General features: G+C 43.5%; 1 protein-coding gene across 1 annotated transcript in view; it reads left to right on the forward strand.

Annotated features, from left to right (window-relative positions):
* The first annotated feature begins 5,718 nt into the window (after window positions 1–5,718).
* The window catches only part of LOC128352088 (protein FRA10AC1), a 32,955-nt gene continuing 15,217 nt past the window's right edge, over window positions 5,719–23,456 (forward strand). Inside the window, exons 1-7 of the mRNA XM_053312301.1 lie at window positions 5,719–6,154; window positions 11,041–11,117; window positions 15,834–15,923; window positions 16,008–16,053; window positions 18,934–19,010; window positions 20,178–20,261; window positions 20,700–20,784. Of these exons, the coding sequence (XP_053168276.1) occupies window positions 6,122–6,154; window positions 11,041–11,117; window positions 15,834–15,923; window positions 16,008–16,053; window positions 18,934–19,010; window positions 20,178–20,261; window positions 20,700–20,784 (492 nt within the window). The 5' untranslated portion in view covers window positions 5,719–6,121. The remainder of the gene's footprint in view (window positions 6,155–11,040; window positions 11,118–15,833; window positions 15,924–16,007; window positions 16,054–18,933; window positions 19,011–20,177; window positions 20,262–20,699; window positions 20,785–23,456) is intronic.

Consider the following 23,456-nt stretch of genomic DNA (forward strand, 5'->3'; position numbering starts at 1 on the left):
TGGCTTCCAAGGCCCAATGAAGTTGGTAATGCTGTACCAAGTGTTCAAAGGAGAACATATTATTTGCTAGACCAATGGGATGAACTGTGGATGCAGAATTCTCCATCCCTGCAACAGTCTTTCAGAATATGTTAAACTTATCTTGAGAGCTGAGTGAAGCCATTATTCTTTAATGAGAGCTGAACTGAGTATGCCATCTGACATCACTGTTAGATGTTGATAACAATAACTTCAACTGTGCATTTTATTTAAATTACCAGTGGCAGTTACTGTAATTGCCTCAAGCAAGGCTATTAGGCCTGGAAAATATTATTTACAAAACTACTATACAATTTATGATAAGTAAAAGTTCACCTGGTTGCTCAAGCTAACATCTGTATTTGCCCTGCTAACAGGGAAAGACACTTTTAAGTGGCGGTTCTTTTATATTTAGCAGGGAGAGAGCAAACAGCAGTGTTTAGGATGAGCCCTGAGGCCTTTCACATTATTGTTAATCTTAGTTATAAGATTATTTTATAACTAAAATTATTTTACAGATTATCACTGAGGGAAAGATAATCTGAGAACATCATATATAATGGACAGTAAATTTGTTGCCTTTGAGTTAGCCTTGTCTGTATGGTCATATGCATTCTCCTTTACCTTCTTTTGTGCCAGATTGGACAATATCTCCCTTCCCCCACCGGCCCATGCAGACAAAAAGGGGAATATGCAATACACATTGCCTTCCCAGACGTGTCAACCGTCCTCTCAGTCAGCTCTTTTATGGTGTGTTCAGAGAGGTGCACTTAGGTAATTTTGGAGCCTGGACCTAAAGGCCTTTGGAGCCCCCTCCCTGGTGGAGCCCCCCCCACTGCAAGTTAAGCATCATTCCCCTACACACACAACACACACACACACACACACACACCATGACAAACACAGTATTTTTAACCTGTGGGGTATATTTATGCAAATATGCAGTAGCAGAAACCTTTCAACATGCAACTTAACATATTCTCATCCCACATTCTATTTATTTATTTATTTATTTATTTGATTTTTATACTGCCCTTCCAAAAATGGCTCAGGGCGGTTTACATTACATTACATCCCCCCCCCCCCATTCCCTCCTCTGTCTCTAATCCATCCGGCACAGGTCATAATCACACTCGGCCGCCCAGTGCAGTGCAGGCCAGCAGTGACCACACCACCTGGGACAGTCTAAAGAGGATTGGGGGGGGGGACAGGGGGTGTGGAGGTCCTGGACTTCAGCCCCGAAGTCCAGGGGTAAGAGCATTACTGTGTGTGTTTGAAGTGTTCATCCAAGGTGTTTGGCTTGCATTTTAGAGCTGTGGTTTGGATGAACTTCCCCGACCATGTGATAAAAGGATGTAACAGGAGGACGTCTGGCAAAAGCATCAGGACATGCGTGCTCTTGGTGTATCTCTCTTTTAAACTGTGTACAACAATTCAGGGGGAGTTATTGTCAAAACTGGCTCTCTTAAGCACCTAAATAAAACCTCATTGTGTGCTGGGTTTTTAAATGAAGGATTCTTCTCACTGCATCTTCACCCCATGACACCTTCCACTTGACCACATCTATTTTATTATTGGTATCACAGTGCCCATGCTTTGTTAGTCAGGATGTCAGCCACTGATTAAAATTCATATATCAGGCATAGGGAGGGGAGAAGAAATGCAGCCCCCCACCCCCGCCAGCACACACAGTTATGAAGGGGATGCAACAAGAGTGTATCTATCAGAGTGCCCTTCGTGGACATCCCAATGCCCTCCCAGTGTGTCCCTTTACTGTGTGTGTGTGTAGGCCTTGTTCATCCAAATTGACTGCATGTGCTCCAGGCATCTGGAGTAGGTGTAGGGGGCCATTCAGATGAACGGCTCCCCCATGTGATAAAGTGATGCACCAGAAGGGTGTCACGATGTCCAAACAGGATATCCCAACATGCTCTCTCAGTGCATCCCTTACTAATTGTGTGCTGTGGCTGTATCATGGGAACCAGCCCTTTGCACAGCCTGTATTAGATGTACAGCCTGGCCCCCATCCCCAGGGCTTGTGGAGGGCTAAAATACCATTGAAAATGTTTTCATTGATGTTTTAGGATTGTTTTTAATTTGTTGTTTAATTTGTCTGTCCTGGGATCTTAGAACAAAAGTAAAGGTAAAGGTAAAGTTTTGCCGTCGAGTCGGTGTTGACTCCTGGCGACCACAGAGCCATATTTAGGTGGCTGCTTAGAACACAGGGCAGTATAAAAATATAAATAATAATGGGGGGGATTAGTACAATAATAAACAACCCCACAAAATTCAATTACACTTCCCCAAACTTTCCTGACTTACAGCACGATCTTATGCATGCCTACTCAGAAGCAAAGACCCACTGAGTTCAGTAGGGATGCTTGCTTCCACCTGTGTACAGGTTTGCAGCCCCTAAGCTGTAATCCTATGCACATTTTCCTGGAAGTAAGGCAGCAGCGATATAGGAAGATGCTGAAAGGCATCATCTTATACTGTGTGGGTGATGGCAATGTAAAGCCCTCCAGGCATGTAGGGAGGCTGGTGGTGGACTGTGTTCGGCCACCGCCGCAACCTCCTGGCCCCACATCTGACGTCACATGCAGGGTGCCAGCTAGCTACGCCCTCACATCTGACGTCAGACGCAGAGTGTGATCTCGCTCCCAAACGGGGCTGTGCGATCCCGTTTGGGATCAAAATCAGCACGCGCTGCATTTGCAGCATAGTCGGAGTGACTCTCAAAGGCAGGGAGAGCTGCTCCTGGCCTTGCTGCCAACGCAATGTGGGCTGATCGCCCTCCCAGACAGGGCTGCACGGCATGGAGAGTCACTCCGGCCATACTGTAAACGCAGTGCGGGCCAATTTCAGTCTCAAACGGGGCCTCATGTGAAATAATGCCCCCAGCTTCTGACATCAGACACGAGGGGGGCAGGTGTCTGGGGCCGCGCTCACAGCCCCTGGGGGTGGCAGCCCAGGTTCTTTGAACCCGTCCGCCCAATGGTGGCTCTACCCCTGAAGCCCTCCTGTATTCTACCAAAGAAAATCACATGGCTCTGTGGTCTCCAGGAGTCAACACCACTCAACGGCATAATTTTACCTTTAAGGCTCACCCAACACAGTGGAATTTACTTCCATATAAACATGCAAAGGATTGCTCTTCAGACAAAGTTTTTAAGATCTATTTTGCAGATCCCTAGATGTGTCCCAAACGTGATCCTGAGGCTGGAAGCCTCAGGTATTCCTAGAGTGGAGGCCCGGGTGTGGCTTTCCATTTTAAGTTACTGGCTGAAGTTACATTTCTTTCCTACAGGCCTTGCTCATTTTACCCTTATGGATAGTTTTAACTTCCGGTGGGAATTGTCAATTTTTTTTTGGTAAACTAAGCCTTTAAGGTTTAGCTTAGATGTCCTGCTGAAGACGGGATTCATTCGTCTAAGATTGGCACTAAATCTGGTGGCCTCCCAGCTCCAGGCAGTCTTGGAGGAAACTGACTATCTAAATCCATTTCAAACTGGTTTTCAGATGGGCTATGGGATGGTGACTGCCTTGGTCGGCCTGATGGATGATCTCCAATTAGGACTTGACAGAGGAAGTGTGACTCTGTTGGTCCTTTTGGATCTCTCGATGGCTTTCGATACTATCGACCATAGTAGCCTTCTGGAACGTCTGAGGGAGTTGGGGGTGGGAGGCACTGCTTTGCAGTGGTTCTGCTCCTACCTTTCTGGCAGATTCCAGATGGTGTCGCTTGGAGACTGTTGCTCTTCAAAATCTGAGCTTTTATATGGGGTCCCTCAGGGCTCCATACTGTCTCCAATGCTTTTTAATATCTACATGAAACCTTGGGAGAGATCATCCGGAGATTTGGTGCTGGGTGTTATCAGTATGCTGATGACACCCAAATCTATTTCTCCATGTCAACATTATCAGAAGGCATATCCTCCCTGAATGCCTGATTGGAAGCAGTAATGGGCTGGATGAAGGATAACAAACTAAGACTGAATCAGGACAAGACAGAGGTACTTATTGTGCGTGGTCATCACTCAGGAAGCGATATTGATCTACCTGTTCTAGATGGGGTCACACTTCCTCAGAAGGAACAGGTACGCAGTCTGGAAGTGCTTCTGGATCCACAGCTTTCCCTGGTTCCCCAGGTTGAGGCAGTGGCCAGAAGCGCTTTCTATCAGCTTCGGTTGATAAGCCAGCTGTGTCCATTTCTTGAGGTTAATCTCAAAACAGTAGTACACTTGCTGGTAACCTCCAGACTTGATTACTGCAATGCGCTCTATGTGGGGCTGCCTTTGTACGTAGTCCAGAAACTACGATTAGTACAAAATGCGGCAGCCAGGTTGGTCTCCGGGTCATCTTGAAGAGACCAAATTACTCCTATATTACAGGAGTTGCACTGGCTGCCAATAAGTTTCCGGGCAAAATACAAAGTGCTGGTTATAACCTATAAAGCCCTAAACAGCTTAGGCCCATGGTACTTAAGAGAGCATCTTCTTCTGCATGATCCCCATCTTCCACTGCATTCATCAGGGGAGGCTCGTCTGTGGCTACCTTCATGTCGTCTGGTGGCCACCCAGGGATGGGCCTTCTCTGTTGCTGCCCCGAGACTTTGGAACGCGCTTCCCATGGGAATAAGAGTCTCCCCATCTCTAGTGGCTTTTAAAAAGTGTCTAAAGACTTATCTTTTTACCCAGGCCTTTTAGCGTTTTAACTTTTTAAATCCTGGATTGTTTATTATTTGTTTTAAACTGTTTTTAGTATTTAATTGATTTTAATGTTTTGTTTTTGTTGTGAGACCCTGAGACCTTGGGTTGGGGCAGTATAAAAATGTGCTAAATAAAATTAATTAATTAATTAATTAATTAATTAAAAACAATGGATATATGAAATGGAGGCGCAAATTGATTGGTCTTTAACCCCCAAGGAAGGTTTTTTTGGGGCTACAGCCCTATAACAAACCTGTGAGTTATTTAGATAAACTTACAATTGCTAAATATCGCAGGATGTTCACATTGGCCCGATTTAATGTATTACCTTCTGCTAATTTGGAGGGTAGGTTCAGAAAGATTCCAACAGAACAGAGACTGTGCCTGTGTGATTCTGGAGATTGGGAATAGATTTCCCACATTTTACTTTACTGTTCTCTTTGCAGGGACTTTCGTAAACATTTTACTGCTCTGATATTGGTCGATTATCCAGGGCATACAGACATATTTTATGTTAATTACTTGCTTTCTGATCAGAAGGAAGATATAACAACTAATGTCGCAAAGTTCTGTGTGGTGGCTAGGAAAGTTAGGCATCAGATAGTAGACCAGCTCATGTAACTTGGGGTTTATTTGTTATGCTGGGATATTATACCCAACAAACTACTGTAAGCACTGTTGATTCTTATTTGCACATATGTTTTGCATTCTGGTCTTTGACGGTAAATAAACGTGACTGACTTACTGATTGCTCTCGTCTCTTAAGCCTGAGTACTAAAGACCAGACCAAATGGGTGTCACGTATCACGTCAGGTTTTAAAAAGTGTATTGGGTAGCTGTTTGCTGTCAAATGCCTCAAAGAAGTTAAAAGTGAACCTGAGAAGAGCCATCTTGCATATCGCACCCACCACACACTGTAAAAACTGACGGGACACGTGACCCAGGCAGATGTTACGACGATTCTTAATTGCGAAGAAAAAAAATAAGGGACGACAAATCCCCCTTATGTACGCAGGATCTCCAGAGGAAAACTGTTGACTGCACAGTCCAAGGAGAGAGCACCTGACTTTTCTCTGCAGGAAAGAAAAGGCTTTCCCCATGATCCCTCGGTTTAAGAAAAAAAAGGCGCCTGCCGACGGGGCCTCGAATGAGAGCAGCGCGCGACGTGCCCATCTTAAAACTGGCAAGAGTCTATAATTGGGAGGATGGAGTCGCCCCTGAGAAGGCGCGCTTGCGGCTCGTTCCTTAGCCGGCCCTCTCAAGCGCCAGCCACAGTTTCCGACAGGGTCCTTTTTGCTGAAGGACGCGGATGAGAGGAAAGGCCTAAGCGCGCCGCGCCTCTGCTTTTTCCTCCGGAGCAAGCAAGCCCGTATCACCGTAGGCAGGCTCCGAGTATGGACAAGCCCGAAATGAAGCTGCCCAAGGCAGTAAGTAGCGGCCTTTCCCTGCGAGAGCGGCGGGGAAGGCGCAGGGAGCCCGAGCCTGTCGCCCACTGAGTGGCCTGTGGCGCGCTTCGCTCTTCCTGCCGTGCAAGGAGAAGGGGAAGTCGCTGGGGGTCGGACGGACTTAGCTGGCCCTGTTAAAACTGGCTGGTGACGATGTGCCCCTGTGGGCAGGTGGAAAGGGGAGGCGACAGTTCTCCACGTCAAGGACGTTTTCTACATCCGCGTTTCCATTTCCCTCGTCCCAATTCAGAATTTGGCGCACTCGGTTTCTGCTTTAGCCGAGTCAGTCATTCTGGGTAAAAGCTGCAATGGCTTATGTGTGGTGTGATGGACATAGTGTTAGATTTAAACGAGAGAGGCCAGCGTTCAAATCCTGACTTAACTTACAGCTCACTGGGTAGCTTTGGATCAGTCACTATTTCTCATGTAGATTTTCTTATCGAGGTCGCTCGCAGGGTTGTGAGGATAACATGGGAATCTGTGCACCATAGTGTATCAATATACGAGTTACATTTGGATTCAAAATGGCTCTGTTTCTCTTTCTGAATTATATTGGCAACCTTCACGTACATTAAAAAGCAATTTTAGTGTAGTGTTTGATTAGCCTCAGTTGATGATATGAGTCTACTGACTAAATAAGATCTCACGTGTTCTGCTTTGCTCCTGGGCACTTTCCAGTCTAGCTGCTCAACAGCAGCAAAATGCTTCCGTTCAGGCAAATCACATTTGAAACGTAAACAGCAGGGAGAGCAGTCTCGGGGAAACTAACAACCCGAAAAAACAGCAACCTTTTAACACTGGATACACAACGTCATAGCACTATATCGCAGTGATTAAATTCAAAACAAGGCATCAGAAATGTGAACGGCACCCTGCTGTCATTGTAGGGACTGCCGTGTAACAACACAGGAAGTGTGGAAGCACACGAGATCTGTGACCCCACTGCAGCGTGTAATTTTCCCTCCGGTTCCATATTCACAGTCACTACTGCACTATAGAATTCTAACTTTATTCATAATGTATCAAAAGGGTGGGAAAACATTTCCACAGCACAAAATCATGCATGTTTACTCTGAAGCAAGTCTGGTAGAATTCAGTGGGCCATCAGGCAGCTGCATTTGGTCTCTAGGATGTCACCATTTTCTTATACTCCTTTTGGTCTACTATACTATTTTACAGAGATTCAGAATTTTAGAGAACAGATAGCCTTCACTAAAGCGTGTTTAATCTTGTAGCTTTAACTATTCTAGAGGGAAGATATAAGCAGGCCATATCCTGAGAACATACCTGCCCTTGTGGTCTAAAGACCATAGAAGACCTAGCACACATTATTATCCAGTATCTGCTGTATGAGAAAGGGAATTGCATCTAGGGCATATCCTGCAGAACTATGAGACAATGGCCTCATCCACACAGTAGTTTGAATCTAGGTTTAATGTGGGTTAACACATTTGTGTGATTGTGTTAACCCATTCCAAGGCAGGAATCTCCAGTTATAAACCACCTTGGCATGGGTTCACATAATCATGTCAATGTTGGTAAGCCACATTAAACCTAGATTAGAATGATTGTGTGAACCAGGCCACTCTCAGCCAATGATGCAGTGATAAATGGTTTATCTTGTGTGGACATGAGAAATATGTAACCACAATGGTAGTTTGCTTTTTGTCTGTAGCAATTAATGTTAGAAGAAACTCTTTGAAAGAAAATGCTGTGATTTGCTGGGGGGATTCTGAAATTTAAGTTGATTTAATTTAGGGTTGTATTTTTATTGGTGACTTTCTGCTATGTTTAATTTATTTTATATATTTGTGTGTATATATGTGTGTGTGTGTGTGAATATATATATATATAGAGAGAGAGAGAGAGAGAGAGAGAGAACATATATAACTGGTTATTTTATTGCTATGACTTGATGAATTGTATGACTTTTTATGGCTGTGTATTTTTACCAGTTTTGGCTTTGCTGTGGTCTAATGAATAATGAAAATAAAACCCATCTAGAATCAGTGGGCCTTGCTCCCAAGTTAAGTACATGGGATTGTTCTTATCATGCATATCAGTATATGCATCAGAATATATCATGCATATCAATATATGATATACTCAGTGAAGAATGCTATGAGGTGATTAATCTGTGTGTCCTATCACTGAACTGCCCCAATCTCATTAAGTTTTGTATTATCACTGCAGCCATAGTTGAGAATCTAAAGTAAACTGCAAGAGCAAATCATTCCTTATTAGCAACCAGGGATGCTCTTTCCCCTGGACTTGCGGGTCTAAGTCAGCCCCTAGGGGCCCCCAAATCCTCCACACCCCCTGGGGCCCCCCAAACCTCTTTAGTCTGTCCCTGGTGTTGTGGTTGCCACTCTGTTCTGCCGGCCTGCACTGCACCAGGCGGTCAAGCGTGACTGTGACCTGTGTCGGGTGGCCGAGCGTGACTTCTTTAGAGAGAGGGGGGGAGTGGGGAAAAAATATGTGGGATGGGAATATGTTAAGTCACATATTGAAATGTTTCTGCTAATGCATATTTGTGCAAATATACCTGTTCTATTTCAGTTGATGTTTGTGCCCTCAAGAACCCACATATTAAAAATACTTCATGTGTCACGGGCTGCGTGTGTGTGTGTGCACGTGCGTATGGGTGTGCAGGGGGATGATGCTCAACTTGTATTGCGGGGGTTGGATTCCAAAGGCCTTTAGGTCCATGCTCCAAAATTACCTAGATACAGTTCTGTCAGCAGCCCAAGAAATGGCCGTAGAGCTCTCATTTCTGGAGGCTGGGATAAGAGTTAAGTTCCTTCACCTTCTTCAGGCTGCAAACTTCTTCTATAGTGATGGGTGATAGAAACTATCGTGGGACTTCTTCAAATTAAAAGGCATCTGACTGCTTAGTTATTCTACACCTTTGTACACCATGCCTTTTCATTTGGAATGACAACCACAAATCTAATGTAGAATTCTTCTCTCCCCCACCAATCTGTGGAGAAATATATCCTGTTAAAACTGCAGAACCACTGTATGGTATTTTTAAAACCGTGTGTGTAATTTACATAACAGGACCAGGGGGGAAAAATGCTCACTGCGTTTGAAGTAAATTGGCTGACAGAGCAAGAAACCGCATGGGGAGTGAGCACTATTGCACTAGCACAAGAGGACAGCTTACTTGTGCTAAAAGTGGCAATTGCACAAGACAGCTCTAGTGCTCTTGCACAAACATCAAATCAGATGTCACATGTGCACAACCACAAGGATCCAAACGGTGTTACCATATGTATCCAAACAGAGGACTACTCTGAATTTAAGATATAATCTGTATTTAACCTGTCTGTTTTAAGGGGTTGTCTTAAATTCAGAGTTGACCTCTGTATCTGTTTATCTGAAACAAGGAGAATTCTGAATTTAAGATGACCCTTCCCCCAATTTCTGACATCAACTCTGCTTTATTTAGAGGCTTTGGCTGAAAGGCTGAGGCCAAAGGCAGGACATGGTTGCCTCTGTTATGTCTGAAGGCAGCCATTGTGAAACTACATTGGAAGAGAGTGTGGGTGATCAGGAGCAGCCTCAGAGCTACATAGAACATTATTTCTTAGCCCACTTCTGTTCAAATCATGCAACTCTTCTTTAGCCATTCGAAGGATTACATTCTGAGAAAGTGTGGAAGATGAATCAAGGTTATTCCTTGAATAGATGAAATCAGTTGCCCCTCAGGACTAACTGGGCTACGAAAGCCCAGCCCGTTTTTGCCAGTGCATGTGAACTGCCGGGAACCGCATGGCTCCCGGCGGCAGCACAGCAGCAAACCCTGTTAGGTGTCCCTGCTATTAGCCAGGGCTTAGGGTGCGTGCACCCAAAACCTGGGCTAACAGATCGTGTGTTGGTGCCACACAATTCCTCACGGGACTTACACATGAGTAGCCTCCTGGCCTACATCAGGAGGCTCCCCAGAGTGCACCATGCAGTCTCATGGTGCATTATGGAAGTTCTGGGGGCCTCCTGGCCCCAGAAACCTCCTGCTGCTAGCAGGAGCCAGCCATAATCTGGGCAAGTGACCTGCCCAGAGATTGCAAGGGAGAGCAGATCATCTGTGGGGCAGGTAAGCGTTTCATGGCTTCCCCCCATTGCGCCTTTGGAGTCCTTTCTCCGATCATGAGAAAGGGCTCGCAGATTTGTTGCAGGTCATAAACCACTTTGGCATGGGTTCACATAATCATGCTAATGTCAGTAACCCACATTAAACCTAGTTGTGAATGACTGAGTGAATCAGGCCTGTGTATCATTCTGAAAGGGAGCACGGATATGCAGGGATCTATTGCCTTTTCTTTCCTTGTCTCCTCCTCCTATGCTCCAGTTTGGTTTGCTCCTCTCCTGGGGAAAAGGCATGGAGAAATCTCCTGAGCTTTCCACCCTATTGTACTTCCTCTTGGTTTATTAACCCAGTATGTCAGACTTAGGTCATCTTAAGTGGCTCAGCGGGGAAATGCTTGACTAACAAGCAGAAGGTTGCCGGTACAAATCCCCGCTGTTACGTTTCCCAGAAACTCCTATATCAGGCAGCAGCGATATAGGAAGATGCTGAAAGGCATCATCTCATACTGCGCTGGAGGAGGCAATGGTAAACCCTTCCTGTATTCTACCAAAAGAAAACATCAGGGCTCTGTGAGTGCCAGGAGTCAAAATAGACTTGATGGCACACTTTACCTTGTTCTTATGTCAGACTTATCATAGTTTAGCTTTGTTAACAGCAACTGTTTTTAGTTTTTTAAAATTTGTAGGGGAACTGTGACTGTTGTCTTTTAAGTCAGTGTCTTGTGATCTATTGTCCTTATTAAATTTACTGAGTGCTTTGTTTTGTAATTTCCCCCCAGATCCTTGGCCATGGGGATTATGATTCTGATTTTAGTGATGATGAAACTGGGGAGAAATCTGACCAGCGGAAAAATAGGTAACACACTGTACTGGTAACATTAAAAAGTCTTTGCTTTGTGTCAGTGACATTAAGTCATACTCAACTGTCATTGTTCCACCTATAGAAGATTGTGCATGAAAAACAAACAGAACGGTTTGGTTCCTTTGCCTTTTCCCTCTCAAGCTTGACAAAGCATGCTGTCTCCAAGGAGCAGTGAAGCAGTGTGGGGGGGGGGGGGGGCGTGCAGAGAGAGAAAGCTGCCACGTCCATCTAGTGGCTTTATGCCATCAATTTCTTTCAACTTTGTGCTTCAAGAACAGCACTGAGTGTTGGCTGGTCTTTTTTTTTTTTTTTTTTTTTGCTTTTATTCTGCCACATTTCAGCAGGATTCATCAGGTTATGGAACAAGAGATCAAAGTAGTCAAGGCCAGGTGGCAGCAACCTGTGTAGGAACTGGATACCTGCTGGAAGGAAATTAAGGACTGCTGCTTTTGGCTTATTTTCTATAGCTTCTTCCTGGCAAGTAAAGATGCAATCCTATACATGTTTGTTTTGTTTATTGGTTTGTTAATTTTTTATATCGCCTTTCATTAAAATAATCTCAAGGTGGTTTACAAAGCATTTAATATAAAACCATAAAAATTACACAATAAGAATTAAAATGGAATATAAAAATTATAAATCTAAGTTTAAAAAACATGTACAATATAACCATAAGATACAAAGTAGCAGCAAACAAAACACTCATTTAAAAGCTTGGGTAAAAAGCCAATATTTTACTTGCTTTCTAAAAACTGGTGGAGGCTGGGGAGCGGAAGCCCACCGGGAGAGCATTCCAAAGTCTGGGGGCAATGACTGAGAAGGCCCTGTAATGTGTACATGACAGGCGAGCCTCCCTCATTGTCAGCACATGGAGCAGGGCCCCCTCTGATGACCTCATTGAGTGGACAGAAACCTTTGGGAGCTGGCGGTCCCTCAGTTATCCAGGGCCCAAACCATTTAGGGCTTTAAAGATCAAAACCAGTATCTTGAATTGGACCCGGAAACAGATAGGCAGCCAATGTAGCTCTTTCAAAATGGGGGTAATATGGTTCCAGTGGGCAGCTCTGGATAACATCCTAGTTGCTGCATTTTGCACTAGCTGCAGTTTCCGAATATTCTTTAATAGCAGCCCTATGTAGAGTGTGTTATAGTAATCTAGACATGACGTGACTACGGTGTAGGTAACAGTGTCCAGATCTGCCTTTGAGAAAGGGACACAGCTGGCTCACTAGCTGAAACTGTGCAAAGGCATCCCTGGCTACTGTCTCCTCTTGAGTTTTCAAAAGCAGAGCTGGGTCCAGCAGTATTCCCAAGCTGTGCACTTGCTCTTTCAAGGGGAGTGCAACCCCATCCAGAACCGGTAGAATCTCCTCATCCCGATCGGCTCTCCTACTGACCAACAGTGCCTCCATATTGCCCGGATTCAATCTCAATTTGCTAGCCCACATCCATCCTATCACTGCCTCCAGCCACCAATTCAGGATGTCCACTGCCTCCCTAGCATCAGGTGACAAGGAGAGATATTGCTGAGTGTCATCTGCATATTGCTGACAATTCAGTCCAAGTCCCCAGATGACCTCTCCCAGCAGTTTCATGTAGATGTTAAACAGCATGGGGGACAAAACCGAACTCTTCAGGACCCCACAGGCCAATGGCCATGGAACCGAGCAGTAATCTCCCAGCAGCACCTTCTGGACCAAGAAAGAAAGGACTAACCCAAGAAAGGACCGAAGCCATGGTTGATGGTATTGAATACCGCTGAGAGGTCCAGCAGAACCATCAGGGATGCACTCCTCCTGTCAAGTAACCAAGGCAGTTTCAGTTCCATATCCAGGATGGAAGCCAGATTGAAAAGGATCTAGATAATCCATATCATCCAAAATCCTCTGCACCTGGGACGCCACCACACGCTCTATCACCCTGCCCAAAAAGGGAAGTTTAGAGACAGGTCTATAGTTATCCAGGTTGGAAGGCTCAAGGGAGAACTTTTTAAAATAATGGTTTTACCATTGCCTCCTTGAGGCATGATGGCATCCTGCCCTCCCTTAATGAAGCCATTGATAATCCCTTCCATCTGCCTGTAACCCCCCTGGCAGCTTTTATTAGCCATGAAGGACAAGGGTCAAGAGCACACAATGTTGCCCACACGCAGCCCAGGGTCTTGTCTACATCCTCAGGCTGTATTAACCAAAAAGAATCCAATACAGTAGGACCAGATGGTACCTGAGGCACATCTGCTGGAACTGCCAAAACCCTGGAGTCCAGATTGGCACGGGTGCGAGTGACTTTATCTGAAAAGTGATAACGGATCAAAATGGGCTGTAGATGGTTCTTCCCTCATTACCTGGGGGGATGTGAGGAGCAATTCCTTTGCTCCACAGAACAGCTTCGTTGGTCTGCACTGAGCAGATGCAATGGAGGCGGAGAAAAAACATTCCTTTGCCGACCCCACCGCCACAGAGTCGTCCCTAAAATGGGCTCTAGTTCGTGCTCAGTTGGATTTGTCACGACTCTTTCTCCAGCATCGTTCTAGACATCATCTGAGTTGTTTTATTGCCCTAAGCTCTGAGGAAAACCAAGGCGCAGAACGTGCTCCACCAAGCCGAGGAGAGCGTTTAGGAGCAACCATGTCAATAGCCTGGGGTGTGCTCTTGTGCTCTCACCTTGTGCTCTGCACCCCTGGGGCAGCCTGGTCTTTTATAGCCAACAAGGATCACCTGGAAGGGTGGAGCAGAGGCGGACAGACAGTCAGGCCCCGTCCAAGATGACTTCTCCTCCCTTGACTTTGAAGGAAGCCCGACTGGGCACAGTGGGGTATATTTCCGCTTAAACATTCATATGGTTGTGTTGCCCACCTAGCATCAGGAAAGATTGTTCTTAGGATATATATCAGTTGACAACCATGACTGCTTGTCTCACCTTACCTCCCCAACTGCAGTTGATGAAGGGTCTGTCCTGACATAACATTGCATGTAGATGTTATGAGGCAGACATGGCAGCCACATAGGATGCCAGACCTTTAGGGACACCTGCCTGTCAAGAGGACCACTACCTGCAGTTTCGGAAGAAATGCAGAGAGGCAGCTTTGCAGTTCACTGGCTGAGTACCATCTTCTGCATTCCAGGGGACACAATAAAGACTCCAGTTGTTTCTGTCAACTGCTGGGAGCATAGTGAGAGTTGTAAAAATTAGGAAGTAAAGCTATGACAGCCATTAAAAATGAAAATAAGAAAATAATATCCTGTTCAGCTCCTGGTCATTTAACGTGCTATGCTGTTTGACATTTGATAGGACATGAAGGGGTAAAATTTAGTTTGCCTAAGGCAGCAAAAAAGCCTTGAGCCAACCCCTGGCTATATGATACCACTTTTGGAGTGATTCATTTTGAGAGATGCCCACATGCTAAATTTCTAGAGAGTTGAAGCCTGCCTGGAAGCCAGATCTTACTTGAAAGCCTTTCCTTCTGATCGCTGATATCGAAATCCTACTTATGATTGCTTGATGGTGAAGGAAAGGAATTCTGCACACTCCCAAAACTTCTAATGTTTGATTACTAAACCTTAAATTAAGCCTTGAATTCAAGTGAAAAACTATATTGGAAATTAAAGGTGGTACGGTTCCATTTGTAGAATTATTAGATATACTCTTTGTGTTCATTGATCTTTCATGGAGGGAAAAATCCATGTTGGAAAGACCCCAAGTAGGTGTACTGCAGCAGTCACACTGTGGCCTCAACATAATGCAATGATATACCTCCACCTCTTTGTATAGGATGTAGATTGCCTGCTCCCAATATTGAATTCCTTTAATATTTCCACAATGCTAAACATGATGAGGTCATTCACATAAACAAAATCTCTGGTGCTAGGGAGGCTGGGGTGAAGGCAGGATTTTACCTTTCATCCCTCACGCAACTGCAGTGATTCTCTCGCCATGCCGCTCAGCCGCGCACACTCTTGCTGCGGCGTTCTGGAGGCTGGGGGAATGCAGCCTGGCCTCTAGAAATCCCACAATGCACCGCACAGGAAGTGTAGTGAATTGGGGGATTTCCCCACAGCTGGGCTCTCTAGCTGCCTCTTTCTCTGCTCAGGCAGCCAAGCAGATACACAGCCGGGGACAGGGACTGTGCAAGCCCGGGTAGGGCTGCTTGTGTGAACAGCATCGTTGATTGCTTCCTCATTTTATGATGGGAATAATAGCTCCATTCCCAAATACAGAGAAATTTAGATGTTGAATGATTGCACAGCATGAGGAGCGATGCTCTATGAAACTAGTGGGGAAAGGAACATAATGTAACTTTCTCTGTGTTTTATGCCAGTTGTATGGAGATAGAGAATGAACTGGATTGTATGAGCTGGATAAATGAGAAGTTCCAGATATGGTTCAGTATAAGGCCAATAGGAAGTCCAACTCTGCCTGCATCTACACACATGTTATAAGAACATAAGAAATGCCCTTCTGGATCAGGCCCAAGGCCTATCTAGTCCAGCATCCTGTTTCACACAGTGGTCCACTGTAGCAATTGTGTTTCTTTCAGTTGGCTCTCTTCTAAAATTAGTTTCTGATCATGGCTGTTTTCCCTTATTTAACACCCAAGTTACTGCTATTTTCCTATGTAAATTTTTGAATAGTCAAGCGTGTATATTTTAATGATAACTTTTAAAAAAATATACTAATTTTGTGTTTTTATCCTCCATCCTTCATGGCAAGCAATGAAGATTCAATTCTCAAAAAGCCCTTTCAAAAAGAAAGGCAGAGCAAGGTGGCCCACAGACAGGTGGCGACGGATGAATGGGACAGGTACTTTAACACCTATATGGAATGCTTCGGAAACAGAATTAAGGACATGGCTTGTACAACTGGAATAATATTTTGTTTTTCTAGGGAAGAAGCAAGAAATAGAAGATTTCATTTCATAGCAATGGATGCTGTATCCTTTTAAATATGTACTGTATTGATTAAAAACACACAGCCTTTTGGTTTCTTTGAAATTTGAAACAAATTTGTTTGGGAGGAAAATCTTTCTGAAAGAGAAATGTATATACAGTCTTTAGAAGGTTATTTCCTTCTAAAAGGATGAGATTTCATCTTGTTTCATCACATATGATGAAACATCAGGTTTAAAGAGAACCTGGTATTGTAGGTACTGTATATCAGAGAAATGGATTTTCTCTGTATAAAGTCAAACAGCAGTCACGAATCAATTTGGATAAACTTTGCTACATATGTGATATTGGTTACAGAATGCTTTGCTAATAAGCACTGTGACAGGATACCATCAAACTCTTTTCTGCCATTTGCCTACTCAGTGCCATCTTCAGAGTCCTCCGTGTTCATCAAGGCCATGATAGGGAAAATTTACTAAATACTTTTTCTAGTGCCAACACTCATCCTTGGCTAAACAGAAAACAAGCAATTAAACTGATAAATCTTGGTAGCTAATAAAACAATTGATTTTGTAAGCCAAAAGTAGGGGCTCTGTCCTTCTGTCATGAAACTAGAAGGGAGGATTTCAATCAGTGACCCCTTCCCACTATCAGTTGAATTGCTTAACCCACTTTGGAAACACCCATGTATTCATGAAGCCTTTATTTACCCATACCCCCTTCATTTCCATGGTGCACCTGTTGCTATTATATAATACTTATAATATAATTAAACTTAATATAACTCTTATGTTTAATCTTACGTTGGGGATGTGTCTGAAATGTGATTCAGCATCCTAATCGCAGCACAATCCCTTTAACAGTGAGGGCTTACACAGCCCCTTTAACACGTAGGAGAGCAGGTCCGTACCTGCTCCTTCTCTGCTCGCCGCCACTTCCATAATCACGGCGCTCCCCCCAGCTGTGATTGCGTGCTGGCAGGGTATCCCCCAGCTTTCCCTGTGTGACGTTGATATGCACATGGCCTCCGTGCATGCAAAACATGTGCTCCACTGAGCAGTACTGCACTATAATACATCATATGTGAGATAGGGATGTGCTCGAAACACGATTCAGCATCCGAATTACAGCACAATCCCTTTAAAACTGAGGGCTTACAGAGACCCTTTAACGCAGTGTGTGCTCAACTTTGTGCAGGGGCAGCTGTGAGATACCCCGCCAGCATGCCATAATAGCGGGGGGGAGCCCCGCAGTTACGGAACTGGGGGCTAGAGGAGGAGGAGCAGGTATGGATGCAGCTGGCGTATCAGCTGAAGCTGATAAACGAAACAGTGGCTGGGGAGGAGAGGGGTGTGCCTCACGCTCCCAGCTGGCGAGCACTTCTTTCCCTGAAATGGTGCTAAACTATGGTTAGGGGAAGGGTGTGTGTAGTGGTGGTGGTGGTGGTGGGGAGGAATTTGAGATGATATGAAAGAGGAGCATAGAAGAATAAATTCTGCAGCTTGCTCATGATTACTAAACCATAACTAGCTCTTGGGACTGTTATGTCTCCACTGGTTCATATTCACATACCACTTATTCAGTGTTTAAGCCAGCACTCTGCTACTGTTGACACTACGCAGTGGTTGGTGGAGGGTCGTTGTTGGGATAAAGCATGGAGGCAGAGGATTATATGAAAAAGCATTCCCAACTACATATGCCAGCTTTAGAAATTTGAAAAGAGAATGATATTCGCTCTCGCATACCAACCTTGAAGTTCAGACTCTCCATTAGTACTTTGTGATCATGATTCAAGTAAAGAAAAACAAAGTGTATACCTATTAATGGTTATCCAAACCCTGCCACCGCTCACCGGGAATCTGCTTTTGGGGATCCCCCAAACACCAAGGATAGATGTTTGAGGGATGCAGTGCACTTGACAGAGAAGGGGAAATTGGTGAAATATTGACTCTCCTCTTGCTCAAGTGCAAGATAGTGCAAGTGGATGGCGGAATTCAGATAAATAACAATATTTTGTGTTATTTATTCAGATTGTGTTAATACACAAAAGCTTTAATTAACGCATTACAGTTTAACTTGTTTTCAAAAGACTTAGTTTAGATGTAACAGAGAACCTGAAGATAAGCTCAAGTCTTGCAACGGTTTCAGAGGAGCTGTGTGATGTTGCAAAGTGCTTACATTTCATCTAAGAAGTTCTTGAGAAACTTTAACTTCTTAATAAATATTCCTTAGGAAGCCTGCACAGAACAAGGGAGGAGAGTTGGTCTTGTGATAGCCAGCATGAATGGTCTCCTTTGCTAAGCAGGGTCCACCCTGATTTGCATTTGAATGGGAGACTACATGTGTGAGCACTGTAAGATATTCCCCTGAGGAGATGGGCCGCTCTGGGAAGAGCATATGCATGCTTGCACGCAGAAGGTTTCAGGTTCCCACCTTGGCATCTCCAAGAGAGACTCCTGCCTGCAACATTGGAGAAGCCACTGCCAGTCTGTGTAGACAATACTAAGCTAGATGAACCAATGGTCTGATTCAGTATAAGGCAGCTTCCTCTGTTGCTATCAAGAAGGAAGTTGGAAGATCGGATTTCAAACTAGGAGGGAGGGAGATCAAGCTTGTGTTCCTCCTGCTCAACTGATAAAAGTTAGTAGGTTTGCAACAGCCTGCACATCAACTAGTAAATATCACTGAAATACACCTTTTCCAAAGTTTGTTTGAAAACTTAGTGCTACTTGGTATATCTTAAACATTTGTTTAGTGCTGTATTTTTAACTCTAGGTGTAACCTGACTTCAGAATCTGCCTCTTTACAGTTGATGTACCGTAGAAACTACTTTTTCTCTGTATGCATGAATTAATAGTAAAATGAACAGTTGTTCAGCAGACATTGATAAGAAAATTTTAAAGTGAATTCCTTAATTCTGTTAGTATGCAAGACATAAGAAACTTGTGAATGACTATATTTTGTACTATGGTGGTAAGAAAGAAGACTTTAGACGTTCAGGGTAAGTACAGGTACAGAAGTCTATCCACATTTGTAAGTTACTAAGTGTAGTTCAAGGCTGAGCATGTTGTGAGAATGGGAGGAGAGCTGGTCTTGTGGTAGAGAGCATGAATCATCCCTTTGCTAAGCAGGGTCTGTCCTGGTTTGCTTTTGGATGGGTGACTACATGTGAGCACCTTAGGGGTGGGGCCATAGCTCATTGCAAGAGCATCTACATGCTTGCCTGCAGATGATTCCAGGTTCACTCCCTGGCGTCTCCAGGGAGTTCTCCACACAGCAGGCTTTACTATGAGTTTTCTGAGAGGCTTTTCTGTGAACTCAAAGTTATCCCAGAAACCCAACACAAAAAGTCGATTTTTTTACCCCAGATATAAATTGGGCTGCACTCTAATGCGCAGTAAAAAACCCAAATTGCATGTGAAGTGCTCCCTGATAGCCTGCAGGGACTAGCCTGTCCAATAAGTGAATGCACGCCCTCTATTCCGGAGGAGGTGCGACCTAAAGGGCTTTAAAAGCCCTGTGTGAAAAGCCTCCAGGTAGGGCTGCTTGAAACCTTGGAGTTGCTGCCACTGCCAGTCGACATAGACAGTATTGAATTAGATGGACCAATGGTCTGACTCGATATAAGGAAGCTTTCCTATGTTCCTAATTTACTTATACTTGTTACTTGTTCTGCTGCTTACTCACAATGAGATGAATCCTTGCTTGGTGCTCCAAATGACATGGAGTTTGCGGTTTCTGACCATGAAGACTGAGCTTCTTGTAAGAAATTGTTGAATTATTGAGCTCCTTGTAGGAAATAGCCCAATATTGTTTGTCTGTTTTGCATAGCAATTAGATTTTGAAATGGAAGCAAATTTCAAAAGCTGAGTATGACTGCTCTGGCCTGGGGGCAGGGGAGAACAGTGCAGTTTGCTGCTTAAAGGGGAAATATCTAGTTATCTGCTACCAAGATTGGCCAAAATCGAGATATCTGCTAGCAGGATTGCCCAAAAGAGCTGTTTTCATCCTGTTTTGTAATTTTTAAAGCATGTTGTAAAACCTGGTTTTCTTCTGTGAAATAAATTATGAAGTAAAATGCAACCAGTAAAGGTGTGATTATCTTCTTTCTTTCTAGTTTAAAAAATCCATCTGATAATTAGACATACTTATATGCTTTTTCTTACAGAGCAAATGACAAGACTGACCTTGATATTGTAAGGGAGAACCACAGATTCCTATGGAGAGAGGAAGATGAAGTTGATATGAACTGGTAACTTGGACCATGGTCGAGATCATTTATTTCTCCCTTTTTTCATTCATATACGTCATTTATGGTATAAACTTGCATAAACCATTTAGGAAGTCGAATACTACATCTCTGTGACCATTCATGATGGAAGATAATGAGTTTTTTGAACTGTTAATTTAAAGGAAGCTCATTCTAAAAAGGCCTATAAAATAAGGCATCTCCAAAGGTGTTCCTAATCTGTGCTTTTAAAGTATTTTAAGAAAATATTCCATCTGTAGTTCCTCCCATTGTAATAGTACAGTTTTAAATAATTTTCTGCTGCAAGTAGTAACTATTACTTAAAACAAACTTGCTAGTATTTCTAATTTGCCTGTATCTTAACTAGAATAAACTTCCATCATTTGTCCCCACTTGTATTGTTTTATATAGCTAATCCATAATAATGTCTTCTGCTTTTAGGGAGAAGAGACTTAGCAAGAAATACTATGATAAATTATTCAAAGAGTACTGTATAGCAGATTTAAGTAAATACAAAGAGAACAAGGTATAAGCTTAACTTACATTTAATCATTTTCAAACTGTATATCTTCAAATATCTAAATTTCATCTCCTCCTATAGCCATTAAAATGTATGCTATTGAAGAAGCTATATACATATAGAATATAGTCCAGATCCTGTATTCATGTTAGACAATAATGGATACTCAGAAGAAGAATGAGTATAGGAAGCAGACCACTGGATGGCTAAATTTTCCATTACTGTTCAGTGTCTGCTTCTGACAGTCAGTTTGGAAACCTAAAGATGAGTTTGCCTGTAGTGATTATACCTAGACAATAATTTTTCAAGGACTTACTCCATTGGATTCCACAAAATCATAGGGGCTGTTTGGATTTTACTTTAATACTTGCTTCTGTGTGCATTGAGATTAGGAGTGGGCCTCTGGCTTGCTTCCTTCCTCTCTGACCCACCCATGTCCCATATGTAAGAAGACCAAAGCTTCATCCATTTCAGAATCCTTCCAACAGCCAGATGCTTCTGGAAAGTCTATTAAAAAGGTCTGAAGCCTTCGTCTGCTGCTTGCCCTTCAGCATCTGATATCCGGAGACATCCTGCTTCTGAACCTGAAAATTCCAGTTGATTGTCTTTGCTAAAAGTGTTGATAAATCTTATCTGATACCCTTTAGACCAGGGATTCTCAACTCCCCCAGGTGTTATTGGACTTCAACTCCCATAATCCCCAACCAAAGGCCACTTTTTTCTTATTTTCACATAAACATAAAAGTTGTGCCAGCGAGTCGGTGTCGACTCCTGGCAACCACAGAGCCATGTGGTTTTCTTTTGGTAGAATGCAGGAGGGATTTAACATTGCCATCTCCCGTGCAGTATGAGATGATGCCTTTCAGCATCTTCCTATATCACTGCTGCCTGATATAGGTGTTTCCCATAGTCTGGGAAATGATGGTCTGGAAATTCAAACCAGCAGCCTCTTGCTGTTTGCATCTTGAAGCAAATGCAGAGGTTTAACTGGCCTGGTTTAACTGGCAGAGACAAAAATAGACATAGCCCTATTCTGAGTTACAATGGTCAGAATACTCCTTGGCATGTGATTGTTGCTAAAATGTATTGTGTGACAGTTCCAGTGTGCCTGATGATAAAAAGGGAGTATAGTTGGGTGGCCTATATGTTGGATCTAGGTCAGTATACTAGAACTGCCAACTTTATTGTACAATGTTCTTTGCAGTCTTTCTTGTCTTTCAAAGAGGAGTTGGGGAAAAAGTGCCTTTGAATGAAGGTACACAGAGTAGGCCTATTTGTTATGCAGGGTTTTTAAGTTCAGTTATTGTTGGAGTGGGAGGGAATGGAATAGTTGATCACTGGAATGTGCACACTTAGTATTATTTCCCTTCACCTCTCTCTCTCCTTTTATGTCCATCTGCATGGACAATTCAAATCCTTTATCTTTGTCTTCTCCCCTTTGAATATGATATTTCTCTGTGTGCTTAAAATGTGATTAAATGCTGATGCAATCCCCCGCCCCACAGCTAAATAACATAATGTCAATACTTTGTGGAATCTAATACATATAGCTTTTGTATATTTGAAAACAAATATGTCTGTTACACTCTAAGAAGTGCAAACTGAATGATCTATTTCAGATTACCACATTGCTGGCACCATGTACTTCTTACATGATGCCACTAACCTTGCTGTTGGTGATGCTAATTTAATTTGGGTGATATTTTTTCCTTTAAATAAATTTTGCAAATTAGCTTTTATTTCCATTGTAGGTTTGAACTGAACAAGTTGTAGATATTGGTAACAAGGTATCATTAAGCAGTTAGATTTGGCTTGTATTTGGGGCACGTTTAAGAGTTTTGAACAAATAATTATTTTTTATGGCTAATGTGCAGCTTGCTGCAAGCAGCCAAATGTTTTCAGTGAAAGATTGACACAACACATAAGATGTAAGGAGGGAGTAAATCATTTTCATGAGGAAAAAAGTATCTCTTTGATCTGGATCGTGATCCGTTGCACTCATAGGGTGGGTTCTGTGCCTGCACAGATTGAATTGACTAGCTCCTCGAAGCATTTAGCCCCAGCCCTTGCATGTGGTGTGTTTCCTCAGTTTGGGCGGGCTACTCCTCAGTTCCTTTCTGACCACCATTGGGTCGGCACCTCGGATAGTGAGCTCCTCAGACCGGAACACTTTCTGTGTAAAAAATTACAATAATAGCTTAGTTTATGTGTAACGATTCAGACTGGACCAGACAATTCTTACTCTAAATACTCTCAACTTAGTGGAAATGGATGGACGATTTATTCGGTTATGACCTTGGATTGGACTCGGACTTTAATTCACACACTTGAATATTGTTTCCCTTACTTCTCTACCCTGTTATGGATAAGAAAAAGACTTTTAAGTGCTATGTTTGCTGCAACGCTAAATTCCTGTCAGCAGAATTTAGCTGACAGGTTCATGATTTATGTTTGCTTTGTTTGGGGGAAGAACACAACACCTCCACCTGTAAGATTTGTTTAACTTTCTTTCATCAAACAAGAAAAAATAGAGCACTATGGCTGAGAGCTGTCCTTTACCAAGATCTCCGATTGACGCTCCCGTGCCCTCAACATTAAGTACGATGTTGACGTCGACATTGGGCATGATATCCAAGCCGAAGTTGGGGACTGTGCTGCACAGTCTAAATCCTTGACCC

The sequence above is a fragment of the Hemicordylus capensis genome, chromosome 3 (genome assembly GCF_027244095.1).
Source record: "Hemicordylus capensis ecotype Gifberg chromosome 3, rHemCap1.1.pri, whole genome shotgun sequence".
In the NCBI taxonomy this organism is placed as follows: Eukaryota; Metazoa; Chordata; class Lepidosauria; order Squamata; family Cordylidae; genus Hemicordylus; species Hemicordylus capensis.